We start from the raw sequence: 19,110 nt of genomic DNA, 5'->3' as shown, positions 1-19,110 counted from the left end.
CTTCCAGCCACCACTTGTTCTACCCTACACCCGCTTTCCCAGCCTCTGGAGAGAAGGAGTTTGGATGCTGTGCTCCCCTCCCCCTCTCCCCCTCCTCCTCACTGTCCCCAGCTATGACCTTTTGAGCTACAGACCCAGGCTGGTGCTGAAGCCAGAGATGCGTTTGCATAGCCTGTAGCTTCCTTCTCCCTCCTCTGCCCCGGGGAGCTCCCCTTCCCCACCTCTGCCCCCACTGGGGCCCGTCCTCCTGGAAGAGACCCAGGTGGAGATTGAGGGGATGTTACGGGAGCAGTAGGCTGACGGGCAGAGCAGAAGAGACACTGTCCCAGCCGGCTCTGACCTCCCAGCAAAGCCCCCAAGAGCTGCACTCCCAGCCTCTAACCCGTCCCGAGCTGGGCTCTGACTGTCAGCTGAGGTTTCCTCACCCTCACTGATTCTCAGTTTCTTCATCTGCATGTGGGTTGTAAGTACCCAGCTTTCCCAGTTGGTTGGAAGTTGAATAACACATCAGCTTTGAGATATAGGAACATGCACTGGGTGTAGCCCCTCCCTGATGGAGAGACCGCCCGGGTCTCTTGCAGGACACAGGATGGGCTGCCGTGTCCCCAGGTGACTGCAGTCCAAGCATGGAGGCGCTTGCAGACCCAGCCCCCGAGTCCACCTCTGCTCCTCTGGGGACGTCCGTCTCTTCAAGCCCAAAGTATCAGCCCAGCCCAGAGTTGCTTTCAAAGTCTGCGGTGGCTGTGTCTACACCATCAATCAGACCAGGAGGGCTGCTACTGGGCCACGCTTGTGCTTGGAGTCCAGGAAGCAGGGAGGCCTGGGACTCTGTTCCCTGAGTGTGCTGAGTGCCTTTCCTAGAACCAGGACTGGGCAGGGGGAGCACCCCAACCGCCCCGGGGATGGATGCTCCCTTTCCCAGAAGCCTCAGAGCTCCCGGATGAGGGGGGACCACAGAGCCCCAGCCCTGCCCTCGTCTTCTTTACCCAGCTTTGGCAGAGCCTCATGGCCTTCCGCCAGCTTTGCAGAGGTAGGCGTGGGAGCCATCCCTGAGGCGGGGTGATGAGGCCAAGTTCAGGAGCCTTCTCTGAGCCCCTGGACACCCCTTCAGCACCCAGGGAGACGCAGACACTCCTCCTGTCCCCCGCCCCAGGTCCCAGGGCTTTGGCTCCTACCGTCCCCATCCAGGAGGGCTGGGCCGGCGGCAGGTGACTGAAAGGCGTGGAGGAGAAAGGCCAGCTGCGTGGGGGCGTGGGCCCCGGCAAGTGCACTCCTCAGCCAATCAGCGGCCTGCCTAGCCGGTGGATTCGGTTACAAGCCCCGGATCACCCCATACTCCAGCCTCCTTCCTACTCCTCCCAAAGCTCCATTCATTGGCGCCGCAGCACCGGCTCGGCTGGGCACCGCTTCCGCTCCGCGGCCGCAGAGTTGCTGCCTCGTGGGCCCACCGGGGTAGGCTTCCCGAGGGCTTTGTCCGGCTGCGCCAGGGCAGGATGGGGGTTCTGGTGGCACTGTTGGGGGTGCTGAGCTTCCTGGGGGTGGCTCCGGGAGGCTCCCCTACCCTCCACTTGCACAGCACCTCCTGCCACTTGGCCAGGCCCACCGCCAGCATCCCTTTGGGGTCCCTGAGCTTCCTGGGCAAGGATGTCCAGGGACTAGCTCTGTTCCATGCCCGCTGGGATGGGCACGGGAGATTGCAGGTGTGCAGCCGGCAGGATGAGCCAGAGCTCACTGCAGCCTTCCGTGCACTCTGTGCTGGTGAGCTCACCCGGGGCTCCTTCATCCACACCCCTGGACCTGAGCTGCAGAGAGCCCTGGCCATCCTTCAGAGCCAGTGGGAGGCCTGCCAAGGGCCTGCTGAGAGTCCAGCAGGGACCAGGGAGAAGCGAGCAGCAGGGCAGAGTGGAGCGCCTGGCATCCGGCACCAGCGGGTGAAGAGGGGCTGGACTATGCCTGGCACGCTGTGGTGTGGAGTCGGGGACTCTGCCGGGAACTCCACGGAGCTGGGTGAGACCTCGGGGTGTGGACTGGGGGGCTGGTGGGGGAGGAAGCGCAGGCTTTAGCCCTGGCATCCACTCTCCCAGGCTGCGTGTCCTGAGGGAGCGACTTAGCTTCTCTGAATCTCAGTTTCCTTATCTGGAAAATGTGCGCGCATGCTCAGTCATGTCCGACTCTTTGCAACTCCATAGACTAGCCCGCCAGGCTCCTCTGTCCCGCCAGGTTCCTCTGTCCATGGGATTCTCCTGGCAAGAATATTGGAGTGGGTTGCTGTTTCCTCCTCCAGGGGATTTTCCCGACCCAGGGATCGAACCCGTGTCTACCGCATGGCAAGCTGATTCCTTACTGCTGAGCCACCAGGGAAACCTTCTGTAAAATGGGGTGACCATAAACCTCATTGTGGGGTGCTCAAATGAGGTTATAGATGGGAAATGTCCTACTCACATCTGGGAGCCATCATCAATCACCATCTGAGGGTGGGGGTTGGCTGGGGCTGGCTGTCCAGGTTGCTGCTGCTGCTAAGTCGCTTTAGTCGTGTCCGACTCTGTGCAACCCCATAGACGGCAGTCCACCAGGCTCCCCCGTCCCTGGGATTCTCCAGGCAAGAATACTGGAATGAGTTGACATTTCCTTCTCCAATGCATGGAAGTGAAAAGTGAAAGTGAAGTCACTCAGTCGTGTCCGACTCTTAGCGACCCCATGGACTGCGCCCATGGGTTGGGCTGAGCCAAAAAGCCATTACCCAAGAGGAGGATTTATGGTCTCAGAATGCCCAGCCAACTGGACGAGGAGACCCAAAGGCTTCGGTTCAAATCCCAGCTCAGCCCTTCCAAGCTGAATGAGTCACTTCCCCTCTCTGAACCTGGACAGTAAAAGTGACAGCTCCCTCCCAGGCCTGCTGTGTGCTGGGGTGGGAAGTGCCAGACGTTTGGAAGATGCTCAGCAAAGGGCGTTATAGCTCGGGAGGTGGAAAGCATGCATGGCTTTTTTGCACTTCTCGGTACAGCTGTCTGCGCTTACGTGCAGAGGGCTGGGGGAGGACTTGGCGCTTACACTGGAGCAGGTTGGCATCCTGACAATGCCTCACTGCGCCAGCAAGGTTGCACCCTACTGTTTGCCTTCCCATCTCACACACATTCGGAACTTTGGAGTTTCACTTGGGGTGCGAGCCTGAGAACTCTAGAGGCAGACACCTGTTCACCTGAGGAAGATTTTTCCATGGACAAGGGCTCCTGGGTGGGCTGCCTGGCACTTGGCGTTGCCCAGCATAGGCTGTACCTGGGTGTTCTCTTCAAGTGTTGGAACCGTGAGTCCCACAGAGGCTGACACAGAGGTGTCTCTGCTCCCGACACCACGTGGGCAGAGCTGGCATGTGGTGCCCAGGGTCCTGGGACCGCTGAGTCAGTGCCCCCTTTGCTCCCTGCAGGGGTCTTCCAGGGCCCTGATCTCTGCTGCCAGGAACATGACCACTGCCCCCAGACGGTCTCGCCCTTCCAGTACAACTACGGCATCCGGAACTACCGATTCCACACCATCTCCCACTGCAGCTGTGATGCCAGGTTAGTTAGCGGTGGGCAGGGAGGGCTGGGAGCTCGGGGTGGGGTTACCCAGCTACTGGGTGCAGAGTCTGGGCTCCAGAGGGTCCCAAAGGATCAGCCAGCCAGACTCCCCTGTGCAGTGGGAAAGCTGAGGTTTAACAGGATGTGGGATTCTTGGACCTCACGTCACCTGGCTGGTAGTGGTGGCTGGGTGGCCTGGGAGAGGAGCCAGGTAGCCCTCTCAGGTCCGGGGACTGAGCGCCGGCTCTGGGGCAGGTTCCAGCAGTGCCTGCAGAACCAGTGGGACTCCGTCTCCGACATCGTGGGCGTGGTCTTCTTCAACGTGCTAGCAATCCCCTGCTTTGTGCTGGAGGAGCAGGAGGCCTGTGTGGAGTGGTACTGGTGGGGCGGGTACGTTGGTTCCCCTTTTGACCCCCTTCCCAGCCAGGGTGGGGGAACTGGGGCTCCTAGGCTGGGGGGGAGGCCTGTCTGTATGTCCGTCCTCCAGGGAACCATGTCTCGTCCTGTCCTCCCTGTCCTCTCCTCGGAGAGGGAGTGGGGGCCCCAGGACACAGACATTCCCTGGTGCCCTGTACAACCCAGTGGGCTATGGGCTGAGGGAATGGGACTGGCAGAGCCCCGATCTCCATGGAGATGAGCCTGGGGCCCTCTGGGAGGGATGATTCTGGGTGACCAATGCCACCATGTGCTGCCTCCCAGGTGTAGAAGGTACGGCTCTGTGTCCCTCGCTCGTCTCCAGCCCAGGACCCTCTACAATGCCTCTTGGAGCTCCCCTGCCACCCCCTCAAGTCCCAGCCCCCAGAACACAGCCCCCAGCCAGCTTCGGCTGATGCAGCATCCTCAGAAGTGGCCATCACAGCAGAAAGAGTCTAGGCACCCCAGTCAAGCCAAGGCCACAGCCCTCCAGGCGCCTGCGGCCTCCCCTGGGCCTGCCATGCTCCCCAGAGTCCAGCTGGAGGTCACCGATCCAGGTCTCCAGGGGCCTCAGGGTGGCTTAAAACCTCAGGGTGAGTGCAGAACCTAACCTAGCTTTGGGGGCTCCTGAGGTAAAGAGGAGCCTCTGTGTGGGGTTGGGGAGACCCTGTGTTATTTCCTTTCCTGCTCTGAACTTCCAGCGACTCCCAACTTCACCCATCAAATCACACTACAGCCAGAGGGATTTTCATAAGCTGCAATCTTGACCAGGGGATTCCCCGCTGAGCCCCCTCCACGGTGTTCCAGCACCCAGGGGTCTTTGGGTGCTGGTCCTGCAAACCCTACTCCCCAGTCAAAATTCCACCTGCACAAACTGGATTTGTTTCCTCTGAAGCCATTTGCTCTCTCCCGCCACTGGGCCTTTGCGTATGTCACTCCTGTTCCCTGGGGCATTCTCCCTGAGTCTTCCTCCTTCAGCGTCAGCTTAGCAGCCTCTGCCTCCAGGAAACCTTTTCTGAGCACTCTTACCTTTCTGGGCTTCCCCCATGGCAGCACTGCTCTGTGTGTGTGTGTGTGTGTGTGTGTGTGTGTGTGTGTGTGTCTCCTCTACGTGTGAAGCACTCTGAGAGCACAGAGGACAGATGAAGGGACACTGTGTGTGTGGGACTGAGCCTGTGCCAGAGGGCAGCGGGCACCAGTGAGACCTCGATGTGGGGCGGGGCTCCCCTCACCACTGCCCCTGCCCCCAGGCGTCCGCCAGGCCTGCCGCAGCTTCCGCCGCCTGGACCGGTGTGAGCATCAGATCGGGCCCCAGGAGACCAAGTTCCAGCTGTTCAACAGCGCCCGGGACCCCCTCTTCCACTGCAATTGCACACGCCGGTGAGGCCTGCTCGCACCCCTGGGGGATGGGCTGCCTGTTGCCAGCCACTGGGAAGGGACTCCAGGCTGGAAAGGCCCTGCCCTAGTCTGAACCTGCCTCTGCCCTCAGGCTGGCCCGCTTCCTGAGGCTCCACAACCCACCTGTGGGCGCCATCATGCATCGGGAGCTGCTGGGCATGACCTGCTTCAAACTGGCCCCTCCGCTGGACTGTGCTGAGGTCAAAGAGTAGGTGATGGCAGGGCCAGGAGGGACGGGGGTCTTCTCCAAGGGGGTGGGTTGCCTCTCCCCTTTTTATGCACCTGGGCTGAGAGGGCGATGGAGCGGGTCAAGGGCCCACATAGGTTGCATCTCAGCTCCGTCTTCTACTTCCTGTGTGGTCTTGCCAGCTGAATCCCCTGTCCATACCTCCATTTTGTTACCTGTGAAATGGAGGTAGACACCAGGGCATGTTGTGTGTGATATATGTAGGCAAGGCCTGCAGAACAGCTAGTGAAGCACCTCCTGAACTCTTCCTCCTAAGCCACAGTATCATTTCGATTCTGATCCTCAAAACCAACTCCTTGTTTCTTTTCCTATTTCATATGTAGGGAAACTAAGGCTCAGTGGCCCAGGTTTCTGCAGTCATCTAGGGTAGAACCCCGGCCTCTAGGTACCAGATTAGGTTTATTCTGCCCCCTGCTAAGTATAACCACTCCCCACCCCAGCCCCATCCTTGCTCCTCTCTGGGCCTTGGTTGCCCTGTGTGCAGAGCAGGGTGGGTTTCTTGCCAGCTATGACCCCCTGTCCCCCTCTTCTGTCCCCACAGCTGTTCCAGTGACCCCAGGGCCATCAGAGTGGCAGCTCAGCACCTGCGGCGACTTCAGCAGAGGCGACGCCAGCTCCAGGGGTCAGGCACACACCACAGGCAGGCAAGGCCTTCAGAGCACCCAAAGGCCCCCACATCATTCTACGACCGGTGCCTGCAGCTGACCCAGGGAGCCGGAGGACCCAAAGGGCAGCAGAAACCCTGGAACCAGTGACCTCACTTCTTGTTCTCCTGGGCACTAGATCGGACCCAGGGCTTTGCTGGGCCCTGGGAAGGGGGCAGGTCTCAGCTTTCCCTCCATTGTGAGACTGAAGCATGGACAGGCTCTTGTGGACAGACAGAGGGCCCCATGGGTAGGGTTGGGGGGGGCCAAGGCCCAAATGCTGGACCATGTCTCCTGCTGTGCTGGGTGATCTTGGGCTGGTGACACAACCTCTCTGTGCTTGGATGTGGTATTCAGGAGGCTCATTCTGCTGCCCCAGGCTTGGGCCTCCCCAGGGAGTTAACAACCAGATGGGAAAGAGGAGAGGGTAACATTGCAGAAGCCCCAGGAGGTACCAAGAGGAGGTACACATATGTCCATGTTGTGAAATTAACACATGTCTCAAAAGAGTTGTCCAGGAAAACGCCAGAGCCTGCCTGCTGAGGTCTGGGGGCAGAGGGTGGTGAAGGAGGGATGTCACAGAAGTGCCTGTGTCTGAATACAGGATGGGGGAGCTAGAGAGGGGCTTCTTAACTCCCCTCCTCCTCAAGGGACCCCTTCTATTAACAGCTGCTATGCCCTTCCCAGCCCAACCCTGGCCCATTCTTTCTGCCCTAAACCTAAATTCAGATCTTCCTTATGCCCTTGGGCAAGAGACCTCCTTCACTCTGAGCCTTAGTTTCCTCCTCTGAGAAAGAGGGATGTAGACAGGAGCTACCTCATAGGGTTGTTGAGGATTAAGTGAACCAACTCCCAGACAGCACTCAGCACCCAGTAAATGTTCTCTCCCTCCAACACCCAGCCAAACTGCACTTAAGACAACTGATTTGCAAAGGTTCATAGCACCTCTAGAAGGCTTCAGTTTGCTCATCTGTGAAATGGGGCTAAGAACTGCACTGAACTCAGTGCCACAACTCAGGCTTATGGTGCCGATTAAAGGAGATGGCATGTGTAACGTATACAGCTGGTGCCTAGTCATTGTCAGACCTGTCATCCTCTCGCCTCTGTAGTCCTTTCCTCCGACCACCTGCTCCCCACCCCAGACTGCTAGCAAGTTAGGAAGGAGTCGGGAGTGAAGCTGGAGAATTTAATTCCTAAACAATGACCTCTGGGTTTGCTCCGCCCCCCATCCCAGATGGGGGCCAGGATAGGGCTTTGCTGATTGTCACAGTTGAGGTGCCAGGACTGAGTTTGAGGGACCACCCCTGGCCAGAACAGAGTGGCAGGTGCAGATCAAGCTGGAGCAGCAGCCGGTGGGAGGCAGGTGGGTTTGCAGAAGACTGAGGCAGAGTGGGGGCCCCCTGGGCCCGCCCGCCCACCCCACCCTCAGGGCCCCAGGCCCCCCTCCTCTAGCCCCTGCCGACCCTGGGGGCTGGGAGACAGGCTGCCGGAGGAGGCCAGGGCCCCCCGATCAGGTCCCCAGCAGCCACCCCCACCGGGGTCTACAGTCTCTAGGCGCAAGGCAGGCAGCAAGCCCAGGCTTCGAGGCACAGATGGCGGGAAGGCCCAGGCCCCCGGCAGCCCAGGAGGCCCCTCCTCACTGCTGCCCCGGCTGCCACCGTTGCCGGCCCCGTCGGGGGCTGCCCGGGGCAGGCGGCGGCTCTGGGGCGAGGGGCTTCGGCTGGTGCCCCGGCGCTCCCGGGACGAGGGCCGCAGGGCAAGGGTGGGGAAGCGAGCCAGGCCTGGGCTCCTGCTGCGGTGCCGCTTGGACTTGCCGGGGCTGGGGCTGCGGGACTTGGGTGCCAGCAGCTCCAGGGTGCTGTCATCCTCATCCTCCGAGCTGGCGCCCGAGCTGTCTGTGCTGCTGCTGGTCGGCTCCGAGGTAGGCAGCGAGATCTGGGGGCGGGGAGCAAGGCTGCTCACTGGGGTGCCCCTCTCCCTAACAGGCTGTGGAGGCCTCTGGGAACCCCTCCCAACCTCCCCGTTGGCAGGCCCAGGAAGGTCAGGCTACTGAAGAGCTCACAGAGAACGCAGAGGCGCTAGAGGATCTGAACAGTCTTCTGGCACCACCTCCCCACCCCCAGCCTCAAACCCTGCAGCCAGGACCACTCACCTGGAAGGGCTCAGTGACACCGATGAGGATGCCGTGGGTGTGGCTGTAATAACCTAGAATGAAGTCTCCGTGGCCTTTGGGCAGTGACTCCTCACTGAAGGTCACCTGGTGGGTCGGGAGGTTTAGGTCCAGGTTGGGGTGAGGGAGGCAGCCTCAGGACCCCTGAAACGGAATCCTGAGCCCCCAAGGGCAATGAGGGCTTCCTCCCACTCTCCCTCCCCTTAAATACCTGGTAGGAAAAAAAAAAAAAACAAACCTGGTAGGCGCTCCCGTCCACATCCTCGTGTTTGGCCCAGACATAAGCCACATAGTCCTTGCAGTGACGGAAACCCACCTGGGGCGAGAGCAATCAGGATCGTGACCCATAACGGTGACCCTAGCAGCCTCCCTGGGTGACATAAAACTCTGGAGAAGCCCTGTATGGGTCCCTGGCTACCCCTTCAGGCCCCAAGTTCCCTCCCCGATCTGCTGACCGCCCCTGCCCTTCTCACCCGGTACAAGCCAATCCAGTCCCAGGAGCTGCGGGCGAACACCGTCTCTATGCGGTACCTCACCACGGCTTGCTCCGGCCGCGCCCACTCGTCTGCCACCTCCAGCCGCACCAGAGGCACGTTGTCTCTGAAAGCAAACTGCCCAGGGGCAGGGGGCAACATCAGGGGAGACCCTCCAGCATTCTCTGCACCTAGAGCCCTTGGGCCTCAGTCGGCACAGTTAGGCTGAGATGAAGGGCCTTTGAGGCGGCTGCACCGACTGGGAAACAGGAGGAGGAGCAGGTCCAGGATAAATGCTAGGCCTCCCGCCTCCCAGCTTAGGGCTCCTTTTGTCCTTAGCCTCCGTGAGGAGTGAATGAGAACACAGTTTTGACCCTTGGTAGACTGTGGGTTTGGCCCTGGCTCTGCCACAGGCATGCAGTGTGACCTGGGGTAAATTTCTTGACCTCTCTGAATACCTGGGCTCCTGTCTGTAAACTCTGATGGATCACATTTAACTCTTGGGGTTGCTCTGCAGATTCAGAGAGATACCATGTAAAGCATCCTATAAACGTCTCAATATACAGTAGGTGCTCAATGAATGACTCACTTATACGCTAACAAGAGACAGGTAAAGTCCCATGATGCCCTGGATATCCTGGGGTAAACTGAACACCCCTGAGCCGGCAAGTAGAGCTCTGGGGAGAAGCCTGAAGACCTTCTGGGCTCTGCTACTAACCTGCTCATGACCTCAGGTAAGTCCCAAGACACCCTAAGTGAGACTCAGCTTCCCCACCTGTACTAAGGGACCATTATGAACCTTGTTTGTTACCAGTCCGTGGAGACAAATGATAACCATGAGTCTCCTCTTCCAAGGGTCACCCCGGGTTGATCGGGGGGTCACCATGGGGATGAGGTTGCTGGGGTGGTAGGCGGCCAGGGTGCTGGCTCCATCTCTGTCCCTCGGGGAAGGACTCAGGGGGTGCCAGCCTCAGGCTTTCGTTGGCTCCCCTGTTTATCTGGTCTCCACTTTCTTCCCCACCTTATCTTCTAAGCCAAGCTGCTTCAGAAGAAACCAGCACCTCCTCTCCCTGCCCCTGGGTTCCTGACAGCAGGAACCAGGCTGGGTGGCCAGGCTGGGGTCTTGGAAACACCCTCCAGGGCCTTGCGGGGTCAAAACTCCTGCTGAGCTCTGTTCTGTGCTGCTTTGGGTAAGAGACTGAAGTTCTCTGGGGCTCTGTTTCCCTCATCAGTGAAACCAGGAGGAGAATGTGGACATCCTTGGGGCTTACCAGTACATTCAAAAGGATGACACATTGACGTATCCTACACAGCTCAGGCGCAAAGCCAGAGGAGGAGGTGAGGAGGCACTCAACAGGCAATGTTTTATAAGGGAGAGTTCTAGATAAAGAATGCAGGATAGAGCACCCACAAGGAGTGGTTCTCAAGGTGAGGTCCCTAACTGGGGATTAAACCTCACATTCAAGGCTTTTACCAAAGGTCACGGGAGGCCAGACATAGGCAGATTTCCATTCCTAGCTGAGGACACTGGCTGCTGTCCAGCCGACTGATCATATGACAAAGTTAGCTGGGAAAATATTCTCTGGCTTGCTGGGCTCCATCTTATCAGATCAAGAGATCGGAGAGCCCAGAGTTGGGTTTCAGGGCTGGAAAGTGGGCTCCACCCTACTGTGCCGCTGAGCCTGTGTGCAACTTGGGGCTCGTGCCTACCCAACTAAGGGCCTCCGTTTTCCTGAAAAACCAAAAACAAAAACAAAAAACAGAGAGTTGGATCACGTGATCTCTATGATCCAGTTCTGACATTTTGGATTTTCCCTTTTTACTGTCGCAAGTAGGGGCCTCAATCCAAACACAAAGCTAAATTTTATAGTAACTATTCAGAGTCTAGCTGTGTATTGTTTTATATCTCTACTCCCTCTCCCCACCACATATGGAAAGATGGTAAATAAATAATAAGTGAATGTGAATGAACACTACATGGCATTTGAGTATATATTTTGAGTTTGCTCGTCTTACTGTATATGTGAATTTTAACACAATTGCCCTAACCATTTCTTGGAAAAGGAGAGCTAGAAATGAATGGAAAAGATACACTCTTTGAAATCAGCCTAGCCTGGGTTCAAATCCTAACTCTTCCCTTTGTTAACCATGTGACCCTAGGAAACGGATGCTGTGTCTCTGAGCTTCAGGGTTTTTTCATCTAAAAATGGAGACCATAATCCCACTCCCAGTCTGTTATAATAAGTGGATGGTGGTGAGGGCCTGGGGTTACCCATGGGCAGTGGGATGCTGAGCTGGGCTTGGGGATGTCATAAGGGGAGGCCAGGACTCACGTGCAGGACGAACTGTGCAGCCACAGGCTTGTGGTCACTGACGGTATATTCCATGTGGCTGCGGTAGCTGTGCTGGGTCACCTGGAGCCGGTGGCTCTCCCTTCCTGAGGGGCTGGGACCTCCACCTGGAGCCTTGACCTTCCACAGGATACGGTCTGTCCAGGCTGGCTTCCGCTTCTTCGCACTGCGATGGGCAGGAGTAGCCTGAGAATCAGGGGCTGTGATTCGAGCCCCCCTGTTCCCCTTTCCTCTCCTTTATCCTTATTCTTTTATCCCCTTTATCCTGTCTCAGCCCACATCCCCACCTCTCATCCTGGGGCTGAGCTCACCTGGTATCATATTTGTTAGTACCCACGTCAAACTTGAAGGTGGGTGCAAAGTTGAGGGGCCCCTCCTGGAAGCCCTTCAGGATGGGCCAGGTGTTCTTGGCCATGTTGAGCTGCGAGGGTCCAGAAGCAGAGAATTGGACAAGAGCTTGGGCAGAGCAGGTGAGGGCAAGGACCATCGTCTAGGGTACAGGTGGTCCTAGGGCGTGTTCTGTGTGCTTGGGGTTTGGGGTGCAGGTTGCAATCCCCCACCTGGTCTTTCTCCCAGAGCTGGTGGAGCTGCTCACTATCGATGGCAAACTTGACAAAGTGCAGGTCGTAGCTCTCGATGCGGAAGTTCAGGTCTCCGAACCAGAACACGAGGCTGTTCCAGGAAGGGAAGAGGGGTGCTCAGCAGGGTCCATGGGAAGAAGAGCCCAATTCCATCTTCTCTGCCCCCATCCAACCTGACAGCGCTGGCTGCTCCCAGTGATGACACAGGGGGGTGGGTGGGTGGGTTGTCAGGTTCTGACTCCCAGCAAGGTCCTGCCCCTCAGCAAATATCCATCCTGCAGGATCCATCCACTTCCCGATCAAAGTGAAGGTCACTCAGTCGTGTCCGACTCTTTGTGACCCCATGGACTATACAGTCCATGGAATTTTCCAGGCCAGAATACTGGAGTGGGTAGCCTTTCCCTTCTCCAGGGGATCTTCCCAGCCTAGGGATCGAACTCAGTTCTCCTGCATTGCAGGCGAATTCTTTACCAGCTGAGCCACAAGGGAAGCCCAAGAATATTAGAGTGGGTAGCCTATCCTTTCTCCAGAGGATCTTCCCGACCCAGGAATCAAACCGGGGTCTCCTGCATTGCAGGCGGATAAGGGACGCCCTCCCGCATTCCGGTTCCTAGACATCGTGTCTCCGCCCCGACAGGCCCCGCCTCTCCCTACAGGGCCTTTCTACCACTCCCCTTCCACTGCTGCTGCTGCTAAGTCACTTCGGTCGACTCTGTGCGACCCTATGGACAGCGGCCCAGCAGGCTCCTCTGTCCACGGGATTCTCTAGGCAAGAATACTGGAGTGGGTTGCCACTTCCTTCTCCAGCCTCTTCCCCTAGCCCCACCCAAGCTCCAAGAGGCCCATACTCGTGATCCAGGATGCCTTGAGCGCCAGGCCCCTGGAACTGCTGGAGGCTGAGGATGGTCTGGAAGTTGTCCTTGCGCTGCTCCGCTTTATCCATGTGGGCCGGCAGGTGGCAGTTCAGGAAGCACAGCATGTGCCCAAAGGCAGCCAGTCGCACACTCACTCCACCCTTGTTGCCCTGGGGAGACAGGTTGGGCGGGTCGTGGGCGGGGCTTAGGCAGGGAGGTGAGCCCTGGGGCGGGGTTTGGGGTGGGCGTGGTCAGCGGGTGTGGCTCAGGACTGGTGCAGGCTTGGAGAGGGGTGGGTTCTAAGGAAAGGAATGGAACACTAGGAAGTGGTGGGAATAGAAAGGGGCCACTCTTTGCAACCCCACGGACCGAAGCCCGCCAAGCTCCTCTGTCCATGAAAATTTCTAGGCAAGATTACTGGAGTGGGTTGACATGTCCTACTCCAGGGGATCTTCCCGACCCAGGGATTGAACCCTCATCTCCTGTGTCTCCTGCATTGGCAGGCGGATTCTTGACCACTTCGCCACCTAGGAAAGTTTTATAGAAAGGGGCGGGGTCTAGAAAAGGAGAGGTAGCAGTGGGTGGGGAGAGGCAGGTCTCAGAGTAAGGGGTGGAGTTTGGGGAGGGGATGTTGCCACTGCTTGGGGGCGGGGACTAATCTACAGACCCCTTAGGTCCCTGGTCTCTCCCACGTCCCTTCCACGCTCACCCAGTAGCCTCCCAGGCCAGTGCGCGTGCAGTCAGTCTGCACGTCCCTCAGGAAGGGCAGATGGTAGTACTTGGCAAACAGCAGCAAGATGACGCCCTGCATCCGCACGGTGCTCACCTGCCGCAGAGGCGAGAGGAGGCTGAGCGGCGGGACACGGCTCCCACCCCGCCCTCGCCTTTTCCGGTCCTTAAAGGTCTGCTCCTCCATCCTCCTATTTCAGGAACCCAGCCACAGAGGCTCAGCGGGCCCCACAGTGAGTCATGGCAGAGCTAGTACTGGGAAGCCAGGGGTCTCCACCTCCCAGGGGGGCAGCTGAGGGAGGCGTTACCAGCACAAAGTTGAAGGGCCCTAGAGCGTCCATGAAGAGCTCGCTCCACTGGTCCGTAAAGAGCGCGTCCTTGAGCCGCTTGTTGATCATGGAGTTCACTTCCTGCAACCTGGGGTGGGGGGGGCGGAGTGGGGGGCGGATGGCGAGGCGGCGTTCGGATTGGGGGGCGCCCTAGGAACCCCTCCCACGGGCAAGGGACTGGGAGGCCCCAGGGGCTCAGGGGGGGGTCCGCTCGCCCTGCCCCCTCACCCTATGGCGATCATGTCTGCCCTGTCACTGTCATCGCTGGTGCTGCCCAGGTGGAGAAGGGACGTGACATCGTCGGGGGGCATGGCGGTGCCCACGTTCCACGTGACCACAGTGATCCTGGGGATGGGGGTACGGGAGGGGTTACTACTGGGCACCACCCCTTACCCTCAAGCTCCCTCCCACAGGGCTCTTAATGGGGAGACAAGCTGTGGGTGAATGCCCTCAGAAGGACCCACCGTGGGCCCAGGACCCCTCCCACCAGACTCTCCAGAGGAGATCAACTGAGGCAGGGGTGGGCAAGTCCCTTCCGAGGGGACTGCTGTCTTCTGAGGGTCCCAGAGTGGGTCTAACAACCCCAGGGACTCTTCCTCAGGGGGGTCAGCTGGGGCAGAGTAGGGCCCACCACCAGAGGATTGCTTGTCTCAGGTCTCAAGCCCTGGCAGCCAGCCTCTCAGGAGAAGGCCCTCACCAGAAGCCAGGGTCGCTCTTGCAGGTGGGCTGGGCTGACCAAGAGGAGGATGACGAGGTGGGTGTAGAAGAGGAGGTGGTCACCGGGACCGGAGTTTCTCTGGGCTGAAGGCTGGGACTCAGACGCTCACCAGGCCCAGCACCCTGGCTGCTAGGCCTGGGGAGGGCCATCTCAGGAGCTGGGGGGACACCTGGGGAGCGGTTGGGGGAGCGGCTGGGGGAGCGGCTGGGAGACCGAGGTGGCTTGGGCAGAGGTGGGGGCCCGGTCTGGGCTAAGGCGGCACCTGGCCGAAAGGTGGGGGACAGAAGTCCCGGGGAGCGAGTGCTAGGCTCTGGAGGACCCTGGCCCACATCCAGGGGCAGGGTCTGGGGTGGCCGGGGCAAGACAGGATCTTCAGGGCTGCTGCGGGGGACCTCGGGCCGGGCTCTGAAGGACGGGGAGACCCGAGGATCTGGGGGGGCTTGGATAAAGGATGGGGAGCTCACAGCACCAGATGCCTGAGCTGGGGCCGGGAGATGCCCTTCAGATTGAGGGGGAGGTCTAGGGGCTGGAGCGTCCCTCTGTTTAGCTGGTGTCCACCCTGTGGAGGCCAGGGCTGGTGTCACAGATGCTGGAGCCAGGACCTGTTCCTGAGATGGCGACAGAACTGGACTGGGCCCTGGGGAAGGGCTGGAGGAGGGCTGTGGGGGCTGTTTCTCAGATGTCACGGCCAGGCTCAGGCCTGAAGCAGCCAGTGCTGGCTTGGGTCCCATGGAGGCAGGTGGCACCTGCTTCTGGTCCCTGGACAATGGAGCCAGCCTAGGCACTGGGGTAGCTGAGGGAGGCCTTGGCCCAGCTGAGGCAGGCATCAGGAGCTGCCCCAGGGACGTCGGAGCCAGGACTGAGCCTGAGGTCGCAGGAGGAGGCTTCGGCCCAGCCGAGGCAGACATCACCAACTGGCCCACGGATGTTGGAGCTAGGCCGGAGCGGCGGTGGGCAGGAGCTGTTTTCTTCCCTCCAGGGGTGGACGCTGGAGCCAAGATGGGTTGGGGAGACACCAGAGCCAGCCTTGGACCCTCTGAGGAAGGTGGAACTGCTGCTCGTGGCCCCACAGGCGTCAGAGCCAACCGAGGTTCCAAGGGCACTGGGGCTGACTTCTTCGCTGGGAGCTGAAAACGTGAGTCCATCTTGTACGCGTGCGTGCTAAGTCACTCAGTCGTGTCTGACTCTTTGCGACCCCATGGACTGTAGCCCACCAGGCTCCTCTGTCCATGGAATTCTCCAGGCAAGAATACTGGAATGGGTTGCCATGCCCTCCCACAGGGGACCTTCCCGACCCAGGGATTGAACCCGCGTCTCAACGTCTCCGGCACTGGCAGGTGGGTTCTTTATCACTAGTACCACCTGGGAAACCCCCATCTTGTAGGAGCAGGCAGAGACTCAGGGTCAACCGACCCTAAGCAGTCCTCCACTCCATAGAGATCATAGCAGACTCTGTCTAGCTAGAAAAGGCATATATTTCTGAGGAAGTTCTTCCTAATTTCTCACCTCAGTCGATTCTGCTGTGAATCAGTTTCTCTTTTAAAGGAAACAGGACACGGAAACCTATCCCCTCCCTCACCTGTGATACCTCTTTCATAGATGCAGAGTTTAAAATCCCCGACTTACAGGAAGCAGAGTGTAAGCCTGGGCCTGTGGGCTCCCCTTAACCTCCTGGCTGGCATCTGCTCCCTCGCCACCCTGGAATGTTGGGGGGCTGGAGCCAGCTTCCCTGAGCACTGCCCCACTCTCCCTACAGTCCGTGCTGCTTGCCTGGCCAAGGGCTACTGATCTGACCCCCCAGGTCTGCCCACTCTGGACATCCTGGGTCCAGCCTGTTAAACAGCCCCCCTTCCTCCACTGTACCCAGGAACCCTCATGTTCTCCCCCGGCAAACATCCCCAACTCCTTGGTCATGGTCCCCTCTGTCCTCTTTACCTGTACCCAGATCCCCTGCAGGAGCAAGAGCCCTGCTGGGACTGGCTGATCCCAAGCCCAGCTCTGTGTGACCATAGGCTAGCATTTCCCTGACTAGGGCCTCTGTCTCCCTGTCTGTAAAGTGAAGGAACCTCGTGAAGGGTCTGTGGCCACACTGATCCTGGGGAGCCCGGTCTCACCTCTCTGCATTTCTGAGCTCATTTGCTAGGATCGCATTTGAGCTCCAGGGAATTGTCCATCCTCCCAAGTGTGATTTCAACATCCAGAGCAAGTCCAGGGTTCTGTTGATCCCGGTGCCACACGTCTGTGCACAAGTTGTACCCTCTTACCCTCGTCACTTCTCCTGGGAGAGCAGGCCAGCATGTACCCTCTTCCTGTCTGGCAGTGGAGTTGGGGGCATTGGGCCCAGCAGGGAGGCCCTCTCCCTTTCCCATCTGTCCTGTTTCTGATGCCCCTGTCTCCAGAAGTCAGGATGAAGTGTCCTTTGCCAGGGAGGGCAGATGAAGGTTTGCACTCACCCTGGGGCGGCCCCATCCCTGCCTCCAGAGATGCAGTCCTGCCTGTATCCCGCGTCCTTTTCAGTTCAGAGAACCTGAAACTGTCTCCACTTCTGTCCCCAAACTCAGCTCTTTGAGGCTTGCATTTTGGGCGTCTTCCTTGGTTTCTAGTGTCCCACTCCACACCCCCCCACCAAACACTACACCGCCTCCAGTACTAACAAGTTAGACATCCCAGATGTCACAGTTTCAGTCTTCAGGGACAAGCCTCCTCATTTTGCATTGGCTCAGAGAAGACAAGCAACTTGCCCAAGGTCACACAGCAAAGCTGAAGCATGGCTGGGTCCCCTGATACCCAGTTCAGGGCTCTTCCGTAGGGTCCTGGAGATGGCTAACTCCATCTCTCTCTGGGCGTCTCATCGCTACCTCCTCAGACCCTAGGGTACCCTGTTTGCCCAGTCCCTGCTTGGTGGGCAGAGGAGAATGCCAGCCCCTCAGTTGGGGGCACCAAGGTGCCTGCAATGTGTGTGGGGTATGGGACCAAGGATCAGGAATGGGGGAGACTAGCTTTAGGGGTCTTACCTTGGAAGGTGCCCCAGTTTGTGAAATCCCATGGGGCATGGGCAGGGGGCCCAAGCCAGCCCGGGTCCCTGGCCTCCTGCTGCCACCGTCACCCCGGCCCTCCATGTCTGCAGCCCAGGCAGCCCCAGGTTCCCTCCCGGCTCCAGCTCCAGCTCCTCCGCTCCCGGGAACCAGTGATGTCATCAGTCGGTTCAACCTGCTGAGAATTTAAAGGCACAGGCACCCACTTTCCAACCTAGAGGTGGTCGGGCAAGGTGGCCTACCCCCTGGGGACTGGCTGCTGAACCTGGAATGGTCTTGGTAGGAGAGGAAAGGGTGGGGAGTGGGCCCATGGGCCTGGCACAGGTCCCAGCATAGTGGAAGCTCTCTTCTTGTTTTCACCCTCCTTCCAGTAGGCCTGGCCAGCCCTTGCTCAAGGGAGGGGCGCTGACATACCTGAGGGTAAGGTAACTCAAAGGTCAGCCCCCTCTCCAGGGCCTCGGAGACACCGGGGGTCCTGGCCCTGATCCTGTGGCCTTCCTGACTCCCTGCCAACTCAGGGCTTGCCTTGGCCCCCACCTTTGCCCCATTTTCAGGCCCTGGTGCCTGGCCCCCTTCCTGATTCTATCTTTCCCATCCCAGAGCCAGACACTCAGGCTCCAGCAACTGGAGCCCTTTTGCCATCTCAGCCTCAACACCGGCCCCTCCTCTTCTGTAGACACCTTCCCACCTGTCCCCACAGCTCCTCTCAGCTTTCCTTCTCCAGGACTCACTGGGTGTGGCTTGGGAGAGGGACTTTCTCAAGGTCATCTGGTGAGCTGGGGAGGTCCTCTGAGTCTCAGAGAGGACAGAGAGCTGCCTCTGTGACCCACAAGAGCCAGTTGGGGTTTCTGGGGGAAGGGGACTAGGGTGGAGAACGGCCAAGCGGTGGGAAACAGATGATGAGAGGGTCAAAAACAGGCCTGGGAACTTCTTTGGCCAGGACCCAGCACAGGGCCTTGTCTCTCCCACACCTAGGGAAGTGTTGGCTGCGTGCATGGACCAATCAATCAATGAGAAGTGTGAACGAGTGACAAGCTTCAGATCTGGGTGGATATGGCTGTGGGCTCTGCTTCTGCCTCTTCCCTACTCTCCCTCTTGTCTGCTAAGCAGTCCCTGAAATCTCAGTTCCTCCAGAACTGCTAGCTTGCTTAGAAAGGAGTGCTCTCCCTCCGTTTAGGCAGAAAATGCTCGGTTTTGCACCCAGAGCTCCTTGCTGGCCACCAGTGCCCTCTGTGTCCTCATGGGCCCTTGTGGCCCCCTGCAAAAAGGTCATGTGGACAGATGCCCCCTTCCCCTCTCCTGGATGGGCTTCCCATCTCTGCTTAACTGTCTCTGGTCTAGTCTGAGTTTGGGCCCAGTGTCTTCGTGAGGCTGGAATTTGAAGAGGCAGAGACCCAGGCTGCAGTAGGGTCCTGGGGTAGAAAGGTTGTCTTTGGATGGTGATGAGGGAGGTGACGACAGTGGTGACTGCAGGGGTGGAGAGGAAACTGCACATAATTATGATGATGGAAGGGGAAGACCGGCAGTGATGGGATGGATAATGTGATAGAAGGGATAGTGGAGGTGATGGTCATGGCAACGGTAGAGGTAACAGCAAAGCTTGGCGATGG

The 19,110-nt window shown here is 58.8% G+C and overlaps 2 protein-coding genes across 3 annotated transcripts; one reads left to right on the top strand and one right to left on the bottom strand.

Moving 5' to 3' along the window:
• Positions 1-1,241: 1,241 nt before the first annotated feature.
• On the top strand, positions 1,242-7,318 carry PLA2G3 (phospholipase A2 group III). The gene is made up of 7 exons (XM_061385408.1): positions 1,242-2,007; positions 3,425-3,557; positions 3,813-3,947; positions 4,257-4,564; positions 5,222-5,351; positions 5,461-5,577; positions 6,158-7,318. The coding sequence occupies exons 1-7, from the start codon at positions 1,494-1,496 to the stop codon at positions 6,369-6,371; spliced, it is 1,551 nt and encodes a 516-aa protein (XP_061241392.1). The 5' UTR covers positions 1,242-1,493; the 3' UTR covers positions 6,372-7,318.
• Positions 7,319-7,432: 114 nt separating this feature from the next.
• On the bottom strand, positions 7,433-18,219 carry INPP5J (inositol polyphosphate-5-phosphatase J). Of its 2 annotated transcripts, XM_061385394.1 has the most exons (13): positions 17,480-18,219; positions 14,445-15,592; positions 13,976-14,092; positions 13,727-13,835; positions 13,399-13,515; positions 12,684-12,859; positions 11,815-11,926; positions 11,566-11,675; positions 11,237-11,420; positions 8,904-9,041; positions 8,669-8,746; positions 8,413-8,517; positions 7,433-8,195 (listed from the first exon to the last, which is right to left on the bottom strand). In XM_061385394.1, exons 1-13 carry the CDS (start codon positions 17,660-17,662, stop codon positions 7,686-7,688), a joined length of 3,087 nt encoding a protein of 1,028 aa, XP_061241378.1. In that variant the 5' UTR covers positions 17,663-18,219; the 3' UTR covers positions 7,433-7,685. The 2 variants fall into 2 exon arrangements, with proteins under 2 accessions (XP_061241378.1, XP_061241379.1); XM_061385395.1 differs by lacking the exons at positions 13,399-13,515; positions 13,727-13,835; positions 13,976-14,092; positions 14,445-15,592; positions 17,480-18,219 and adding an exon at positions 13,516-13,718.
• Positions 18,220-19,110: the final 891 nt, after the last annotated feature.

The sequence above is a fragment of the Bos javanicus genome, chromosome 17, assembly GCF_032452875.1.
Source record: "Bos javanicus breed banteng chromosome 17, ARS-OSU_banteng_1.0, whole genome shotgun sequence".
Taxonomy (NCBI): domain Eukaryota; kingdom Metazoa; phylum Chordata; class Mammalia; order Artiodactyla; family Bovidae; genus Bos; species Bos javanicus.
The sequence above is the reverse complement of the archived record's forward strand: the minus strand, read 5'-3'. Positions and strand labels throughout refer to the sequence as shown.

What these genes read in the sequence shown, in the direction of transcription:
- PLA2G3 (XM_061385408.1), top strand. Translation starts at nt 1,494, where the DNA reads ATGGGGGTTCTGGTGGCACTGTTGGGGGTGCTGAGCTTCCTGGGGGTG. An exon ending in GAGTGGTACTGGTGGGGCGG is followed by an intron (nt 3,948 to 4,256) that starts GTACGTTGGTTC and finishes GCTGCCTCCCAG; the next exon opens with GTGTAGAAGGTACGGCTCTG. An exon ending in CACTGCAATTGCACACGCCG is followed by an intron (nt 5,352 to 5,460) that starts GTGAGGCCTGCT and finishes CTCTGCCCTCAG; the next exon opens with GCTGGCCCGCTTCCTGAGGC.
- INPP5J (XM_061385394.1), bottom strand. Translation starts at nt 17,662, where the DNA reads ATGACATCACTGGTTCCCGGGAGCGGAGGAGCTGGAGCTGGAGCCGGG. An exon ending in AAACTGGGGCACCTTCCAAG is followed by an intron (nt 15,593 to 17,479) that starts GTAAGACCCCTA and finishes TCACGTTTTCAG; the next exon opens with CTCCCAGCGAAGAAGTCAGC. An exon ending in ACTAACAAATATGATACCAG is followed by an intron (nt 11,421 to 11,565) that starts GTGAGCTCAGCC and finishes TGCCCATCGCAG; the next exon opens with TGCGAAGAAGCGGAAGCCAG.